The sequence below is a fragment of the Talpa europaea genome, assembly GCF_964194135.1.
Source record: "Talpa europaea genome assembly, chromosome: 14".
NCBI lineage: Eukaryota > Metazoa > Chordata > Mammalia > Eulipotyphla > Talpidae > Talpa > Talpa europaea.
The window spans coordinates 26,481,400-26,502,184 of NC_140082.1; the positions used below are offsets into that span (position 1 = coordinate 26,481,400).

The window sequence follows — 20,785 nt, forward strand, 5'->3', positions numbered from 1 at the left end:
GCAATTTGCAGCAACATGGATGGCGCTGGAAGGGATCATGCTCAGCGAAATAAGCCAAAAAGAAAAAGAAAAATACCGGATGGTCTCACTCATAGCAGGAATCTAGAAAACTTAAGTAAGGGACCAGGAAAATGAATATAAGAAAGTGAAAATCAAAATCAACAAAAAACTATGAACCAGAGACACTTTTTGGGAGGTGGGGGGCGGCAGGGGAGGGATTGGGGTCAGAATGGGGGGTTTGCAATTGTATGGGGGAATATAACAATAAAATTTATTATTTAAATAAAAAAATAAATTTATAGCAAAAAATAAATAAATAAATAAATGTTAAAAAAAATATTTGAGCCATGGATTTACAGGTTATAAGGAAGTTTTTACTCTTTGATGACTAAACTTACTTTTAAAATGGACTTATGGTTCAAATATTTAAGTGTTTGAAAATCCTTGAGTGTTCTACAGTGATTATATATTTATTATTTATTTATTTATTATTTATTTGACTATATAGTTATTATTTCAAACACAACCATAGAGTCAACATGGAATGAGGAAAAAAGTTGTTTTCTCATGGAAGTTCTCATTGCAGAATGCACTTCTCTAAGTTTTATTGAAGAAATATTTAGTTGACAGAGAAATATGTTTATATTTTTGATTGAGACAAAGACCTTTTTGATTGGGATTGTTTAGCTAATATGGACACTTAAACATGAATTTCAGCTGGCATTTTAGAGACATTTTCAGAACTCATGTCCTTTGGCCTTTTCTCAGAGCGGCCAGCTTCCTTCAGTTATCATGTTATCATCCAGTTTGCTGGAATCATGCCCACTGAAGGGGAGGGGGTGCTGCCTTTGAAGGGCCAGGTGGAACTGAGGGGAGACAGCGATGACGGAGCTCCCAGGAGGATGAGCTCAAGAAAGCAATTATGTTATTCCCTTAAGTACCTTTTTATTATTTCCTTTGTTATGCTTTTCATCTGAAAATTAAAAAAAAAATGCACCAAAAATCTTTTATTGGTGACAAAGTACCTTAGCTCATTTTACTCTTCCTGTTTTTCAAGTCGATTTATTACCTTTCTCACTAATGCTCTGGCCATAAGACAGTCCCACATTTGTTGAAAGTTTTGCTTTAGATTGACATGAAGAGCTAGTATTATCCCAATTTGCACCATCAACCTTAAAAAAAGAGGAGGTAAATGACTTTCTTGGGACTAAGGTAGTATGGAGTAAAACTGGGATCTGAATTCATTTGCCACCCAGATTTGTCCTCTTGACCAGGGTTAATGTGTCTATTCAATTCACAATTATTTTCAGTACTCCCATTCAGTGTCTCCCTTCAATAAAAAGGGAGACAAAGCTAATTTTTCCATCAGGAGTGGGGAGAGTTATCTCTCTTCAGAACGTAAGTCACGTGCATGCCTACAGACAAGAATTATTTTGTGTTGCTGTCACTTTGCTACAATTTATAGAATCACAAAATAGCTCTGTTAAAAACAATTATTCATGATGCTTGTTAAAGTAATAAGGCAGATTTATTCAATAATGTCGCGTAAGTACAGGGACTGCTGCGGTGGGGTTTTGCAATAGGGCAGAGAGACTGGACTCAACTCTGAATGCAGCAAAGAAATACAGGAATTCATAGTCAAAAGTCAGAATAGAGGTCAGTAGACGGAACTTTACAGTGAGAAAGTGTCAACAAATAAGAGAGATCCTGACTTAGCCTACTTGAGAGGATTCTTGCTGAAGGCAAGTCAGGGTGATTGGACACTACCTGGGGGTGGTGGAGGATGAAGAATTTGATCAGATACTGAGGGTGATCACATGTGGCTGATGGGAGATCCTGACTAAACTGACTTAGCAGGACTCTGTCCAGTTTTAAGGATATGCCCAAGGTTGGAGCCCAGTTCCAAAAGAGTTCTGAGGAGCCTTGTAGGAGAAAATCTATGTCAGACTCCACAGACTCAGAGTGAAGTAACCTGAAGGGGGTGGTGATATGATAGACAATGAATAACTCTCCATTGAAGGGCAAGTTCCCCCCTCTCTTGTAAGAGGAGGTAGGGTGTCATAATGGCTAAGAACACAGAACCATGGTGTTTGGGTTTAGAACTCTGCTCCACTTCTAACTAGCAGAGTGACTTTGGAGATATTATTTAATCTTACAGCGTGCCCAATTTTCCTCATCTATAAAATGGACACAATACCTGACTTGTACAGTACATTGTAAACAAACATATTTAAAGTGTGAATTGTATATGTAGATGTAATTACATATGCATATACAAATAACATCTGTTTAAAGTGTTTAAAACAATACCTGGCACCTAATGACCATCCATTATCTGTTGCTAACATGATCCCTATCCTTAACTGGGAGAGCATACCAGAATTTTTGCATAAAGAAATGTGGATATTAGCGTTAAAAAACACTCAGTTTATCTGGTGTTTTCAAATTCAAAACACGTTAAAGAAAGGTCAGGACAATCTTGGCTGTGTGGAATAAAAGAGTATTGCTGGAGGTTAAAAGAAAGACTTAGAAACACTGACTATAAATGAATTTCACTCTGATTTTACACTTCTGAGCTTGCGTCAGCCCCTGAGGATCGATACTGAAGGACAAGGGAGGGAGACACAGATGCTCCTTGCTGTCATTATTTTCTTCTGCTTGTTCCCAAGTCGGGTCCTATTTTATCTCTACCTGCTAAAGACTCCACTTCCAATTTAGGACCCTCCTCTTCCCTTTCTGGATTTAAAGTTTTAATAAAGCTCCATGTCAGTCTTGATCTTTGGTAACCTGTTTCTCAGTGATTCCTCTCTGTCCCAAAGGACTCACCTGAGTCACGTCCGCTGGAGACCTCAGGGCAAGCAGGGGACTGAAATTTAGAGGGCGAGTGAATTAGGTTCCTCACTGTAGAGCTTTCCTTTAAGATTAGAGTGATGGACAATGATATTGTTAATGGTTTAGAGAAAATTTTGTGCTTCAGTGGGAAGTGCTATCTCTTTCATTGAGGTACTATTGTCTTAGAATAGAGTGTGTCAGGAGTATAGTTTTATACCTCAATAAATGTATGTACTACACCACACCCACCACAAATGTTAGTCACCGTTTGCCTCTGTCAATTAGCCCCTTTGACCCATCCTCCCTCCCTCTAGCCCCTTCCCATCTGCTAACCACTATTCTGCTGTTAGTCTTAGGTTTTGTTTCTACTTTGTTTTATTCGTTCATTTGCTTTGTTTCTTTAATATTCCACATTTAATAAATCATCCTGTATTTGTCTTTCTCTTTCTGACTTGTTTTGCTTAGCCTAATCCCTTCAAGTTCCAGCTATGTGGTTGCAGACAACAGGAGTTCATCTTCTTTCTATAGCTGAGTAACTTCTTTTTTTTTTAAGATTTTATTTTTTATTCATACAAGAGCTGGGGTACAGGCCAGAGGTGCAGGAGGGTGAGAGGATTCACCAGAGACAGAGCGGAGAGCAGAACAGGCAGACGGACCAAAAGCACTGCTGAGGGGAGCAGTGGGTGAGACAGGAGAGTTCTGCTGCGCCATATGGGTATCTCCTGGGCCGGCCAGGAATTGAACCCACACTGCAGAGGCTGTGGACAGCTTCACAGCACTGTACTCAACCTGCTGTGCCATCGGGGAGGCCCTATAGTTGAGTAATTTCAATGGATAAGTTTGCATTGTTCAGGTCACACACCTGAGTTATCTGATTCTGATCCTATGTGAATAATTTTACAACTCTGTAAGTTGTAGTTAGAACAATGCAAAATAATTTTTGTCCATAAATATGCAAATTATATCCTGTCTGGTAGAGGTCCAATTCACTTCTCTGCCCCCACTCACCTCTTGCCCCAGTTTGGGCTTCATTTGCACACCCATCTCAATATTCCTGATCTAGAAATGTGTCTGTGTTTTGGATTCGTCTTTGAACCAGTTTCCTTATGATAAATAAAATCAAATATTTAATGTGTTCAGTTCCTACTTGTACAGGATTTATTCTTTCATATGCTTGAAAACTACCAACAATGGTAGGAAAGCCAGAATGGTAACTGATTTAGTAGTCAAGAGCTAGATAATTAAACTTTGTCAAGGGTAACCAAAGACAGGTAAGAGTTAAGGTAAAACCATGTTAACAGTATTTGCAGAAATGTTTGCAATATAAGTTGACTGCAGTGTTTATGTATAAAAGAGTGAAGTTCTCTATGGTCCTTTTAAAAGCAGTTTCTATGCTTTGAATTAAATGACACCAACCAAAACACAGAGCTGTGGTTTCATGAAATTAATATGATTATGGAAGATAGCCAGCACTCATTCTGCAGACTCAGTGTGGTGTTTGTTTACTTGACTGTCGACCTCATTACACTCTTTGCTCCATGGCAGCAGGGACACTGTGTACTTTTCTGTCATATCTTCAATAGCTACCACACTCTGGGCACACGATAGGACTCCACAAGATACTTCATGAAGGACTAAACAAAGAGGCAGGACAGGGACTCATTTCTGAGGCCCCAAAATATGATTTTGTAGGTTCTAGAATATGATTGGTATTTCAAAGACAGATTTATGTTAGCTAGACTCATATAGAAGGGTGATTTATAAACCAGAATATTAGTTTATAGGTTAAAGAGAGTAATCAACTCTAAGTAGTGGTCTGGGAAGCTTGCCTTCCTCCCTCAGGGAAAACCCAGGGTGCTCAGATTTGGGGAGGTGAGCATGATGGTTAGAAGCTTGCTTGATGACAGAGCACAGGTAGCACTCACTACTGCTCTTGTCCTAGAGGCAGGCCAGCATGTTAGATGCCTCTGTAGGGATTTCTGCTAGTTTTCAGGATGACAACTCCTGGCTCATCAGCAACTCTTCCCTGGATTTCAGGAAAATTCTTATTCTTTAGGCTTTCCATTTCTAGGTCACATTTCCCACTTGAAATGACAGTCTTTCTTCAGAGAGTAAAATTGATTAGGTTTAAGTTTTTCATTTTGGTTCACATTCCATTTTTTCCTCTGCTATGGCCACTGTAAATAGAATTTGAAAGTTCTTGAAACTCCTTAGTCACCTGCAAGCAGATTATTCTTTGAAATGCTTCTCTTGTTTGGGGGACTGATTGCATGATTGCACTAATTACAAGTCATGCTCAGAAGGTGACATTAGCTCAGCGTATTAGAGGTTCTTGTGAATGCCCACTAAGTACTGATGCCACTATTTTGTAGTGATTGAATCACTTATTTTTTAAAAAAGAGATGTTCTTTGTGTTACCAGAATCTTAAGTTTTATTGTTTTGCAGCAGATGTAGTCTCTAAGCTTCTCATTATTCTGTAAAATCTTGCTAGGTGATCTTATAAAGTGATCACTTTCAACTGAAGCCTGGCTTTCATACAGATAGAATTTCTACAGTGCAGATCAGCTACATAGACAACATGATAACAAAAATGCTTGTTTTTTGTATTTTTTCTCCTAATCTTATTAAAGAATCTCTCCTTCATTACTCACCCAAACTTACATACTGAAGAAAATGTGCCTGAAGGCTTGGTTGCCAGTACCAAATAAATAAATCCTATATTGAAATAATAAAACTAGTTAGAATCCATAACATAGGACTTGCAAGAAATGGAAAAAGAATTTGTTCCATTTAAAGCTTAGCTCACTGTCAGTGGACAATAAGACTGGAACTGCAGTCAGGGGCCTGGTGCTGGATGGCTATATATGTCCAGCCAAGAAGTGTGGAGCATGTCCTGAGGGGTTGTGGTCACAAAGTTTCATTGAGCAGGGAAATGACATGATCAAATGTATATGCAATACTACCCATCTTGGGGCCGGTGACGATGGAGCAGAAGACAGAAAACGAGACTGGTCGAGATGTTCAGAGAAAACAGGCAGACTGAGACAATGAGACCTGGAGACAGTCCTGGGAATCCCTGTAACTGCACCCCACCATGGAAAATAGGAAACATGTTAAAGTCACAGAAAAAGAACTGTGAGAAACGCCAGCACTTATAGGTGGGTCCAAGAAAGAACTTGCAAGAGGGCGCCGGTCAGCACTCACAGAGAGTGAGGCCTGTCATGGGAACGTGGTGCAGAATGAGTGGTCTGCATTTCAGATAGGGTTGGTTAAGTTTGAGGTCAACAAGTAGAGTCCAGATTAGAGGCTGGCCTTGCTGATGCCTAAAAGCTCATTTTTTCCTTAGAATTTCATTCTGTCATCTTCACTTGACCCCAGAGAGTCTCACTTGCTTCCACATCTTCTGTGATATTACTTGGGCAAAACTGTTTTGACTTTTTATTAACAAAGATACTATCTGATTTCAGGAAAGTTATATGACACCAAATCCTATTGGTGCCTGCTTGTCACAGCTTCACCATTTGATGCTGCAAAACCATCATAATTCAAAGCACTGCCGGCTCAGTAATTCACTTCATTAATGGTGCTGCCTGAATAAAACACACAGCAAATTAGAAATAAACAAATCCTTGGAAAGTACAATAATACATTCAGAAAGCGCAGAAGGTGAGGCATGTAAACAAAAGGAGGGAGAAGGAGGCAGAAGGTGATGGGGGTGGGGGAGAAAATTCTTCTCAGGATGGAGATTGTGAGCCTAGATTGACCCTTGCACAGTCCTTTTAAGAAGCATTTCTGAGAAATATTGGAAGATTAATTATGAATCTGTCTTGTTTGTATCTTTACCTTTACATCACCTTCTACTCCTTCACCTCCCATATCCAATTTATTATGAAGTCCTGTCAGTTTTACCTCTAGAATAGATCCCGATCTGTCAGCTTCTCTTCACGCTGATGGACACAGGTGATGGACTCATCACCTGTGGGCTGAGCATCCAGGGCTCCATTGCACTCTGTGTCCTCATCTCCTCTCTCTGGACACATGGGTGTTTGCTCTTTTCTTTAATCTTTTCCCAGTTTGTGACCAGCTTGGCCACACGACCTCTCAGGCCAGGTTAAAGCATTCAGATACAGGGTAAGGTCTTCTAGCACTGTCTTCTCTAGCTACGTAATTATGGAAGCGGGTTGTTGGAACATAGGCCCCACAGGAACCAGTTGGTATGGATCCCCATATTGCATGGAACACAGCTTCCCCACAAAGCCACCCAGACAAAAAGTGGGCATTTCATGAGTGAAAAACAAAGCTTTGTTACGTGAAGCAGCTGTGGGTTCGGTGGTGGTTGTTATCCTCACATCACAGTCTGTTCTGTGCTGACTAATTAAACAAGTTGCCATCATCTCTTTCCTGCAATCCTGCAGCAACTGCCTGACTTTCCCAGCTCTGCTATATCTAACCGTCCATCATATCATTTCTCTGCATAGAAATGAAATGCATGACTTCCCTCTCCTGCCCCCCTTGTTATTAGGATAAATTCCAAGCATGACTCCCAGCCCTGTGTGCTCTGCCTGCTCCCTCTGCATGATGCTCTAAATGTCCTTAACCTTTTAGTCTTTTACCCACTTGCCTTCTTTCAGTTCCTCACATTCTGGGCCCTTTGCACGTGTTTTCCCCTTTGTCTGGAATGTCTCTCCCCAACCCCATTCAGTTTATCCAGCTCATCTGAATTTTCCTTGAGATCTCAGCCTAAATGACCCTATCCCTGAGATGCTCTTAAGATTGTCCCCTTCACACTCCTCCAGGGCATTTCCACTCTTAATGATCCTAACCATAGTTCAGAATTCCATATGCATTAGAGTGGTTATTTGTTTGGAAAATGTCCATCCCCCTAACCATCTGCAAGCACCTCCAGGGGAAGGGACCATGTCTGTTTTATCCATCTCCATACTGGAAGCATCCTATGCCTGGCCCCCTGCCCGTAGTAGGTTCCCAGCAGAATCTTCATGGTGGTTAAATAAATGCACTAACAGTAAGTTGGAGTTGTATGCATATTTTTGAAGTGTAAGTGGTAATTGATAAATTTTTGAGCATTTACTTTATCAGGTGGAGTACCAAGGGCTTTGCATTGTGTGTACATATAACAATAACCTTATGCAGTAAGGACTATCATTCCAGTAGAGATGTGGGGACTGGTATCTACATGGTTAACTAACATGCATATGCTGGTGAGGCTCTTTGGGCAGCCCAACTCCATACCCTGTGTCTAAAGTTTGCATTTTGATTTGGCCTTGTTCCAACTCCAGATCATAAAACAATAGCAACAGGCCTTTATGCCACAGCTATTATAATAATCAAAGCCCAGATGTACCTTGCATTCTTTTTGTGTCTGAGATGCTTCCTACCAGACATTTTTTAAAAATAAAGGCTGTTTCCATACCCAATGATTAAAATTATTCAATAACTTGTACATTGTAAATACTAGCCTTAAAATATGAAAACCTGAAAATATAAAGTCTCCCATAGGGAGTTCTTTTTTGTTTGACTTTATAGAATAATTTTTAAAAAAATTGGACTCTTTACAGGTAAAAATATCAATTTCCTTTTCCACGGAGAAATCCAATAATGGAAAGAAAAGCAGACTTTGTTTGGGCACACATTATCAATTAAATTGGATTTTTGTTAGCAATATCTTAGAAGCTCTCATTTTAAATAATCTTTTTTTAAAATCTCTTTCAAGAAACAGCACATATCTAAATGAGAAGTCTCTTGAATGGAAAGAAACATGCAAAAATCTGCAAGGTGACTTTGAGACTTTATCTAACAAAACTAAAAGGTAAGTTCTACTCTTTATAGTTCATTAATTTAAATGATGAGTGTTTGGTATTCAGAATGTCTCACAGCATCTTTGAAATCCTTTGGAAAATAAGACTGCTCATCCTCAGGCTTGACCTGGGCTCTGAGACCTCCGATAGTGAGCAGTCAGAAGGAGGCCCCAACAGAGCAGACCAGGGTTGGGTGTGGGCAGTGGGGACTTTACTAATTTGTCCCTGGATCCACATTCACCAAAACACCATGACGTTTTTCCAGCTGAACTTCTATAGACTGTCAAAAAGATTCAGTCTTTTTGAGAATCCTTAAACTTTCTGGATTCTATTCTAGAAAAATGCACAGTTATGTTAAGTTGCTTATACTACCAGAAGTTAAACAGTTTTACCCACAGTCCCACCTGTGGTACGCTCCCGGCTTCCCCATATCTGCTCCCAAACCTGTATTTTGCAGAGTTCATGATACCATGTTCTTCAAAGAGTTACATTGTTCATATCTGACTGTACCCAGAGGGAGCAGAGTCTGACTGTGCTGGACAAGGGTGTGCTTGTAGGCCAGCAGCTTGTGGTTATGTATGCAGTCTCCCTCAAGAAACTAACCTGAGTTGCATTTTGCCCTGTGCTTGCCTAAAAATGTTGGAAGATTTTTGCAGGGTAAGGATAGGTTTGCTAGTGCCAAACTCATATAAGGGAGACCCAGTGACCATCCCTTCTACCCATTTTTCTCTTTCTCTTACTATTAATCAGTCTCTCTCCTCTCCTCTCCTCACACACACACACACAAACAAACCCCACTTACACTCTTCTAATTTTTAAAGTAGCATTCATGGGAGGAAGGAGTTAAAGCATCTGCCTATAAGCCATTCACTCCCTTCCTTGGAGGTGTGAAGAGACTGACCTGGGGAAAAGAAACCAATAAAGTAACCTTGTCTTACCTCTTTGCAGTTGGTCCTCTGGGCCCTAGGCTTAGTAGTTCTCCCCTATCTGCAGGGGATATGTCCCAAGACCCCAGTGGATGCCTGAAACCATGCATAGATAGGACCAAACCCCATATTATATTTTTTCTTGTATTATATTTTTTCTTATTTTTTCTTATACTTATATTTTTTCTTATATATTTTTTCTTATATTTTTTCATATTATATTTTTTCTTACATACCTGTGAATTGAGTTTCGCTTATAAATTTATAGATAAGAGTACCTAATAAGAAAACATACAATTAGAAAAATATACTATAATAAAAGTTATGTGAATGTGTTCCCTCAAAATATTGTACATACTATTTTTGAAATACATTGATTACAGGTAATTGAAACCATGGAAAGCAGAACCACAGATTTGGGGTGAGGGGGACTACTCTAATAATATTTGCTATGAAGAAGAGAACTTTTTCACTGGATATCCCTGGAAGGCTAAGGTACTACTTATAGTAACTGGAACTTAGGAACCGTGAGGCAGGGCTCTCTGTAGAGTAGCACATGGTCTCCAACTCTCTGGATAGAAAAAGAAAATGTTCCAGACTTAAAATGTTCCAGCTTTGAAGGACCACCACAGACCTCTGTCAGAGACCTCACCTACTATTCTGAGCCACGGATGCGTGTTCAGTGCAGGAACGCAGCTTGGTCACCCTTGATGTCTCAGGCCTCTCTCTGCTTTGTCTGATCCTCTTGGCCTGCTTAGATCCTTAATATTATTAGGAAAGCCAAATGCTGCATAAGCCCTCTCAATTGAGTTAATCTGGTCTGACAGTCCAATCCTGTGTGTTGGCTCAGTTTATTACAAAAGGACAGCCCTATTGAAATTTTTGTTTCCTTTACATTAAATTCCAACTGATGGGCCCAAAGCTTCATGGAGAAATTCCCATGCTGTGTACTTGCCATTTGCTCACCAAAACTACCTACCTCCTTCCTTCCCTTTACTTCAGTTTAGCCCTCGTCTGTCTTGGCCCTGGGAAGCAGATCTACAAGGACTTCCTTTGTCATTATGCTCCTTTGTCATCTGGTGTGGGTTTTTTTTTTTTTTTTTTATGTTGACTCAGAGAGGAGAACAAAAAAGAGACTGGAAAGAGGGAGGAAGGATCAAAAGCTTTTTCTTGTGGTGTTGCTGCAGGTTAACTACATTCTTACCTCGGAGAAAGGTGCTGCGTTTTAAGAGAAGACTATGGCTTTTTAAAAAATATTTATTTATTTATGCATACAAGAACTGGGGTACAAGCCAGAGGTGCGGGGGATGAGAGGATTCACCAGAGACAGAGTGTGGAACAGAACAGGTGGATTGACTGAAATACACTGCTAAGGGGAGCAGCAGGTGAGACAGGAAAGGTCCTAGCTGGCAGGGGATCGAACCCATGCTGCAGAGGCTGTGGATAGCCTCACAGTGCTGTGCTTAATCCCTTGCACCACCAGAGAGGCCCTGTGGCTTTTGTTAAGAGCTCTCACTCCCACCATCTCCTACTGGACCCTTCAACTACAGGATAAGTTGTTAACAGTCCCCTGATATTGTTCTTGGATTTCCCTACATCTACCCAGCCTTTTGGGAAAAGTTCTTTTCTTTGAATTTTCTTTAAGTGAAGTGACACTGACTCATAACTATATAGGTTTCAGGTGCACAGACTGATACATCGACATCTGTGTGTATTGTATCATGCTGGCCACCCAAAGTGTAGTTTTCGCCCACTACCGTACAATTGACCCCTCTCCCTCAACTTGCCCAGCCCCTCTTCTTTTTGCATTCTGGTGAACACTGTTTTGTTCTTATAGTCCCTTCGGTGAGCTCTTCTTAACTGAAGCAGTATGAGTGGGTCATCATTTCTGCCCCTGCTTAGCATAGATCAACTGTGATGAACACTTTCGAAGGCTCCTCTTCTTGCAGGATAAACTCATTGAATGTTGGGGTGGACTTAACATAGCTCATGCATTATAGATGGCATAACACATCTTTTTTGCTCTTGCTGGAGTTTATCTTTATTTTGTTTTGCTTATCTGTTTATTGGAATGTGAATGTTGCAAGGCTCTTTCTGAAACTGTTCTGGAGGGATTCAAATTCCAAATCTCTTACAGCGCCATCCCACCTGCCTCTTATAAAGTAGAATGTGGAAAAATCGTTCTTACTCCACTATCCCCTATGGAAGGTGGATGAATTCCTTGCCCAATGTGTGGATCGGCATATAAAGTCAACTTTGATCTTCTTCAGCTCTCTCCCTGTTATCTTTTGCTCTCCAAAGTGTCAGAAGTCTTCAGTGTAAGAACAATCCAGAACTGCACATTGGAGAAAAGCAGTGAAGTCAATACAGGGAAAAATTCTTTAGTCAAGGAAGGAGTTTTTTTCTAAAGCAGAGAATTCTACAACTCTTTTATGTGCATCCACAAAATGGCTAGCTGTAGTGTGCTATTGAAACTGCCTGTGCATATGCTCTTGTGTTTGCTCTCTCATTTTTTCCCTGTTGTTTTGTGTGTGGTGCTAAGACCTTTCCTCATCTGTTCTTTAGGGGGAAGCCTTTCCATTACACACACAATTTTCAGCTGGCTCATATAATTAGCCTTTACTGGTATCCTGTTCTGCAAAGGTCTAGAGAGAGCAGGCATGAATTGCCCATTGTTATAAAAGTGTTATTTGCACACAGGAGACTAATTTTTTCAGTTGTATTATCTATTGTCAGAAATTGTGTATTCTGCAACCAGTGCTATTACAGACTTAAACAGGGGACAATTGGGAAAGCCATTTAGTGTGTGGTGATAAAAAGTAATTTCATTTTCTTAGAAATAATTATTTAGCTCTATTTTTGTCATGGTCTGATAAAGACATGGAATTTTCTCTTTCTTCAACCAATTTGTCCCTAACATAGATTTTAAGGAGATGAAATTATAATGTGAGGGAAACAGTGCTCTTTTTCTCCGCTGGTCTCACTGCATTTTTAAATAAAAGAAAATTAAACAGTAACCATTCAGAGGAGCAATGGGATAGGGAACTGTGTGTGACAATTCTTTATTTTCTATTTAAAACTGTGTGCTTCAAAGAACTTATTTTGGGTTCTGTCCCTGGTGCCTGTTACAGAGCTCAGCACAGAGTAGTTGCTCAGTAAATATTTGTTGAATAAACAAATGAATCGATTACTATATTTCGTAGGTCTTCAAAGCATTTTCTTTTTTTTAAAAAAAGATTTATTTATTTATTTATACAAGCACTGGGTACAGTCAGAAGCGCGGGAGGGTGAGAGAATTCACCAGAGCCAGAGTGGGGAACAGAACAGGCAGACTGACGAAATACACTACTGAGGAGAGCAGCAGGCGCAGCAGGAGAGGTCTCTGCGCCATCTGGGACCCTCCTCCGGTGGCCTGGGAGCAGCCGGGGATCCAACCAGTACTACAGAGGCTGCGGGCAGCTTCGCAACCCAGCGCTCAACCGCTGCACCACCAGGGAGGCCCTCAAAGCATTTTCTGTACCATGTCTAATACATAGGTATTAAAATTATCCATAAATCCATAAACTTCAGCTCCTTTTTGAAACCAATTTTTAATTTTTCAGATTCTTTTGCTTTAAATCTTCAGTTTTCTGTTTTTGCCTCTTTTTACCTTTATCCTTTTCCCCTGAATCTTTCTATGGGTTTCTCAGCCCAGTCCTATTCATGAGGTTATCTTCAGATAAAGTATTTTACTGTCCTAAAAATGCTACATAGCCATCTTATCACACCAGTTTGCTCATCTTTTAGTATAGTGGAAGATTATTTATAATCTTTTTTGCTTATAATTTTAGAGAAGTGGTGATTATATAGGTATCCAAGTTGTCCATCTTAGTCTGCATTGCTTCAGACGTATGAACTGATTTTTATAAGAGCAGATACTTCAGAGGAACTGATGCAGGAAATAAACTCATTTCATCCTTCCTGGGTTTTTCTGCTTCTGTTGCTGTGCCTTTTTCTTTCTGTGTGCCTGTTCCATTGTCCGAGGTGATTCCAGAATCCCAAGAGTATATATGCTTATTTTTTGTCCAATTTCCACCAATTGGTCAGGATAGGTGAATTGCTCCCAAAATGCAGTGTCATAGCACAAAATTTTATTCTCTCGATCATGTTCCATATGGATAATCCTTCTTGATCTGGTAACTCTCCTCTATGTTGACCTCCATCCAGCGTATAATACAGCCATTGTTAACAGGTGATCCCAGCCCTGCTGTTGTAAGAGAAGATGCAATGAGAAAGCACACCCAGCTTGGAGGGGACACACATCATTTCCATCTACATTCTACAGGCTGGAACTGGACCATCCAGATGTTTGGGATTATGGGACCAATTTTAGGCAGTAGAATAGAAGTGGAATTGGTATGCAGTTGGTGGAGGGGAATGTAGTACCTGAGTGGGAAATTGCTTGCAATAACAGCTGTATGCTCTGGAAAGGAAGCACCACCAGATATGTCCACCATATGTTTTTGCCACAGATAATATATTAAAGAATCTGTCATTTTGATCATTCCATTGACTGTAGGCTTCTAAGGTGGATTGAAAACCAACAGCAATCTTTTACATCTTTTGAATGCTTGAACAGTTTTAATAATATCTCCAGTAAAAGGAGAGATTTAGAGATTACGGGAACAGAGTATAAGCCACTGTTCTATAACTTCCTACACAATCACTAAGCCATGAAAAATTCACTTGCATTCAAATAGCTTTTTATTTTTTTGAAAGATCCAAATGCTCAGAATTAAGATTTGGAACACTGCCTTGCATAGGCTAGGGTAGCTTGAATCATACACTGGTGATTGTATGTGTTTGATGAGTTATTTTATGCAGTAGCATTTAAAATTACTGAGAACAATAGAATTTTCAGAAAGATATCTTCCTAATGGGGCAGCATAACGATGCCTGTTAGAAGGAGTTGTTTTGCAGGGTGAAAGGCAAAGTGTATTGAAAACTGGTCCTACATGTTCTTCACTATTTATTATCTTGGAGAGAACAACATGACCTTGAAAAGAAGAGGCGTAAATTATGGCAGATCAAATTTCAAAAAACGCAAATGTGAGCATATCACTTGACAGCCTGCTAACAAAGCAAGTATTTTAAGTTTCAAGTTGTCTATCAAGAAAAACAATTCTTGGTCATATACAAGATTTCTCTGGCATAGAATTATATCTGACTTGTTTCCTGTCAGCCTTAAATCTATGGTGCTTTCATTGCTTTTTAAAAATGACACCCACACTTTAGTCTTTCTGTTCACCTCTGCTCCTTTAACTTCCCTCTTACTGCCCTTCTAAATCTAGCACTACTTCCAGTCCTTGGTATAGAGGTATAGGTCAGAAAAAGAATGAACACAACACAACCATTCATACCAATACAGTATTCTCTTAATATCTAGGAAATTTCTCTTGGTAACCAAAATAGTGACTATTTGCTGATAGAAAATTTTAGATTGGGGCCCATGAGCTAATATTGAAACTATGATTGAAGTCTCTGAACCTCTTTGCATTTGTACCAAAAAAAAATTTATGTTAAATCTATTAAAAGGTAGTTTAACTATCATTTTGTATCTCAAAGAAACAACCAATAAGAACTTGAAGGGATAGACTCTTTAATTCTTCTAAACCTGATACTTTTTCTCTTTCCATGAAAATTATATGACTTTAGCTTTTCTAAAATCTGATTCCTTCAGTTTAAAGATAAAAAGGTATGCTTTTTTCAAAATGAGAAACAAATTAATGGGAGGGTAGGAAATAATGGGTGTGTGTGTGTGTGTTGTTGCTATTGGAAGATAATTATCATAATCCTAATTTGATTTCCTTAATTAATACTTAGTAGTAGTTACTTAGTTTCATTTTATACCATGATGAAGACTGAAATGGTGTTATTTTAAGTGTTTTTCAGTGGAAATAAAACTGAATTTTCCCTCAGAGAAAACTGAAATGCTGACTTTCTAGTTATACTAAGATGTTAATCATGTATTCACAACAGATGACATCCTCATACTTCCTCAAATAGCTAGTTATTTGAAAGAAACCTTTACTAGGAAGACCATGATTTTAAAATATCACACTTATTTAAGGTTATTGAGAAATAACTGGAATTATTTGCAATTTTACTAGTGGTACAGAGAAAAAAGCAAATGTGTTGCTTTTGTTCAGTGTTCTCAAATATGACAGATAATACAAAGGGGACAGTTTATTTACTACTTGTGGCAGCCACACATCCAAAATGGCACCCAGTGATCCTCTCCTTTTCATAGTCACAAGCTTTTCCTCCCCAACATTATGTATTTCCTCCCCCCAGTGTTTGGGTAACTGGTGTAATGTAACAGAAATAGCAATATGTGCTTTCAAAGTCAGGTCAAAAAGAGTTGTGTGTTCGTTTTACTGTCTCTTAGAATGCTTGTTCTGGGGGAAGCCAGCTACTTTGTCATGAGGACATGTAATGATCCACATGATAAGGAATTGAGGTCTCTTGCCAGTAAGTAGCACCAGTTTGTCAAACATGTTAGTGAGCCACCTTGGAAGTAGATGCTTTAGATCAACCAACATCTGGATTTTGCAACCTAATGAGAGCTTCTGGATCATAACAGCCTGACTCTGGTATTCATGATTTTTTTTTCCACCTACAGGAACTGTGCAAATAACAAATGTTGATTATTGATTTAAGTCACTAAGTTTTGAGTTAATTCATCACATAGTCATAGATAATAAAGTGACTACTTAATTTATAAGCATTTACATTATATATTTTATCAAAAAGATAATTTCTATTATCGCTATTGATAGCAATAACAACTACTATTTTTATGTACCTACCATATGCAAAATAATTTAAATGTATCTAAGTCCATGTGATTGTTCTTCAGAAAACATTTTATTATTCTAATTTTGCAAGTGAGAAAAATGAATTGAGAGGGTTGAAATGGCTCACAGAACATCAGACAGTTACAAATGGCACAGCCAGGATTTGCTCAAAATTCTGACTGTTCTCTTTTCACTATTCCATGGTACCACTCCTAATGAAAATAAAGTTTCATGTCACAAGTATAAGAAGAGAAAGGCATTTGACTTTATAATGTGAAACTACTCAAAAGCAATCCATCTCCAAAACACTATACACTTTTCTATTTTTGTTACTTTTTTACTTAAGTTTCTGTAATATAAATATACTTAGATAGCATTATTGTGTATACTTAGATAGCAATTACTCTGATTGCGTCTTGGTGATCAATGTGGCTTCTCTTGGTAAGATTATGACTGATGACTAATTGTTAACACTTCACATATTAATAACTAAGATATTAATAGCTCAAAATTAATATTTATAAACTTCGTTACTGATATGTTCTAATCATTAAATTTTACAGAAACACACACCTTCTATGTGCCCAGCCCTATGACAGGCACAGAGATATTTATCCTCCCATTTGGAGTTGCATATCATACTCATTGGGAAAAATTTTCCAAAGAATGTATGCTTGAGAACTCTTGCATGAGGGACATGACTATAATGAAATTATTGCTGCATTCTAATAACTCCATAGATTGGGAGAGTTAAGTGCATATACTGTATTGGTTTCTCCTTATTCTTTGCAGATTCTCCTCAGGCCTCACTTCTTTTTTCTTAGTCTTCAAGGATATCACTTTGTCACATGGATTTAAATATCATCTATATGTGGCTTATTTCCAAATTTATATCGTCCACCTAAAACTACTCCCAAATTTGAATGAACCTTTGCCCAGTCAACACTTCCTGGGTGTCTATAAAGATCTCAGTCTTAACATGTCTCACATGATCTCCTGGACTTTCTCCTAAACTTTGTACTTTAGTGCTCTTCTCCTATCATTTAAAAATAAGTTGTTTCTATTTATTTCAATCAAACAAATAGGAAAGAATCACTGCTTACCAACCACAATGCTTGTATCCTCATATCAAAGAAAGAGTCAGATATTTCCTCTAATTCTTGGGTAAGGATGATCACTCCTTTCATAGCAAGTTGAAGGTCATTCAAAGATTTATGTATAATAAGTAATAACTTATCAAAAATAAATAAAAATTAAAAATAATTTGGTTTTTCCAGTGCTCAGTACAAATGCTCAGCATTATTCTGATTCCTCTTTTTATCTGTCCCATATTCTATTACTAATTCTTGCTGGTTTCCTTCAAATCACATTCAGAAGATTATTAAATTTTTTACTAACTCCCCCACTTTCACCCTTAGACGGTTGGAACAAAGCTGTATTGGGCTAAGGAAATGACTACAGATGGTAATAATTATAACAATGTGTCTTGGTACTTAAAATATCAGTATATATAATATTGTATAAAAATACCTCAAAAAAGGGGAAGGTAATAGAGCTATAGAAGAGTAATAACATTTCTTTTTGTCAGTATAGTTAAGCAACTATAAACTAGAAGATGATTTTGATAATATGTATATGATAAATCTTAGAGAAAGCACTAAAAATATGTAGTTAAAAATTACTAAAGGGGCCTCCCCAGTGGCGCAGAGGTTGAGCACTGGGCTGCGAAGCTGCCTGCAGCCTCTGCAGCTCTGGTTCGATCCCTGGCCCCTGGTGAGGGTCCCACATGGCGCGCAGACTTCTCCTGCTGCCCGCTGCTCCCCTCAGCAGTGTACTTAGTCACTCTGCCTGTTCCGCTCTCCACTCTGACTCTGGTGAATTCTCTCACCCGCCCATGCTTCCGACTGTACCCAGTGCTTGTATAAATAAATAAATAAATAAATCTTTAAAAAAAAATTACTGAAGCTCTTAAAATGCTACCTTAGAAAAATATAAGCAAAAGAAAGCTGTAAAGGAGGAATAAAGACACAAGATTACATGAGACATAAGTACAAAAAACAAAGTGACAGTTGGTAAATCTATTAATAATAATATATATAGTTATATCATGCAATCAAAAATCAGATTATTTGACTGGATTGAAAAACATAACCCAACTATATGATGTCCACAGAAGACACACTTCAAATTCAAAAATACAAATAAGTTGAAAGTTAAAGAATGTGCAAATCTATAGTATGCATACATCAACTATAAGGAGACTTGAGTGCCTATACTGATATAAAACAACATAGAATTAAAATAAAAAAGTGATTATGAATAAAGGACATTTTATGGTGATAAAAAGGTCAATCTGGAATGAAAATATGACAATTATAAACATAGATGCTCCTCATAAGAGAGCACCAAAGTTAATAAAGCAAAAAACTGACCAAAATAAGGGAGAAATAAACAATTCAACAATAATTGGAGATTTCAATACCCTGCTTTCTATAGTGCATAGAACAATTAGACTGAAGATCAACAAGGAGATAGATTTGAACAATGATATAAACCAAGTAGACCTACTGAACACCTATAGAATGCACCATGCAATAGAATATGTGTTCTTCTCAAATGCATACAAAATATTCTCCAGAATAAATCACATGCTAGACCATGAAACAAACCTCAATAAATTTAAAAGGATAGCGACACTACACAATATATTACCTGACTAGTTGTCATTAAGTTAGAAATCAATATTCAGAAAAAAATTGGGAATCTCAAAATTTGTAGAAATTAAACAACATACTTCTAACTAGGCAGTGGGTCCAAGAAACAATAAAAAGGTTCTTCATCTCACAATGAGATGCTACCTCACAATGAGATGAAGAAAGATGAAACACAACATACCAAAAGTAACAGAATTCAGGAAATGATAGCTGAAGTGTACAAGATTTCTTTTTGAGTTTATGAAAATATCTTAAAATTGACTGTGGTGATAGTTGAAGATATCTGTGACTGTCATAAAATACATTAACTTGTACACTTTAAATGGGTGATCTGTATGATATACAAATTATACCTCGGTAAAACTTGAAAGCATTAATGTACAAATCACATGGGGATGTTATTTTAATGCAGATTCTGATTCTGTAGGTATGGAAGAGGGGCTGAAATTCTGAATTTTTACCAGTAATATACTATATGATACAAGTGTTGCTACTCTGAGATCCATACTTCAAATAACAAGACTTATATTTTCAGTTTCTTATCATCTCTATTTTTTCATTTGTTGCTACCTTCATGAGCGACTCGTGGTAGTTTCCAGCCACTATCCATCTCGTTCCTCCAATATACCATGCCTGCTTCTACCACTATCTATAGTGCTCTTCTGCTTCCCACAGCCTATATGCATATAGATTTCTTAATCAGCTCCTTTGATTCTCTATGCAACCATTACCTCCAAGTTAGAGCTTCTCTGAACACCCTATCTAAACTGCAGCAGTATTTCACATACTTCTTCCTTTTTTCCATTTTGTTTTTAGTCATAGTACTGAGAACAGAGCACTTCAATATGCTATTAATTTACTTTTTATTTGGTGCATTAGTTTGCTAGGACTTCTACATCAAACTAATACAGATGGGGTGGCTTACGTAACTGATATTTATTTTCTCACAGTTTTGGAGTCTAGAAGTCCAAGATCAAGATACCAGCAAGTTTGGTTTCTCCTACAGAAATATCTGTGTTTTTGCATTGGTGTTTTCTCTATGCACACCATTCTCTGGGGCGGGGGGGGGGGTCTCTCTGTATATATAAATTTCCTTTTTCTGTTAGGAACACCAGACACATTGGATAGGGCCACTTTCATCACCTTGTTTTAATTTAATCCCCCCTTTAAGGGCCCTCTTTCCAAATGTAGTCCATCCTGAGGTATTGGATATGACGGCTTCAACATGGATTTGAAGAAACACAATTCAGCCCATGATGAATAGACTTTGTTTTATTGTCCATTGCCCCCTGCTACAATATAAATTTCACAAGACCATAGATTTTTTTTAAAGAAATCTGTATGATTCACTGTTGTGTTATTGGCCCCTAGATTAGCACATAGCAGATGCCCAGTGCTTATTGAATAAATACATGAAAACAAAGGATAAATGTTGTAAAGATATAATAGCTATAGGATGGTGCAAACGACAGAGAAGGGAGAGACCAACCCCACTTATGTGAGTCAAATAAATTTGAAAGGCAAAGAGTTCATATATACCAGGGATCTCTCCGTGCTAGTTCTATCACTATTGTAACTCACTATAACCATATAACATTGCTCTACAGGAGATGGAGAGACTCTAAATGTATTGATTCTCTTAGGTTTCTCATAGGTTTTA

At 38.2% G+C, this 20,785-nt stretch overlaps 1 protein-coding gene across 1 annotated transcript in view; it reads left to right on the top strand.

Annotated features, from left to right (window-relative positions):
- The window catches only part of ST8SIA6 (ST8 alpha-N-acetyl-neuraminide alpha-2,8-sialyltransferase 6), a gene marked incomplete at both ends in the record, with an annotated part of 100,305 nt that overhangs the window by 42,123 nt on the left and 37,397 nt on the right, over positions 1–20,785 (top strand). The window contains one exon of the mRNA XM_084254235.1: positions 8,571–8,660. Coding sequence (XP_084110361.1) covers positions 8,571–8,660 — 90 coding nt within the window. The remainder of the gene's footprint in view (positions 1–8,570; positions 8,661–20,785) is intronic.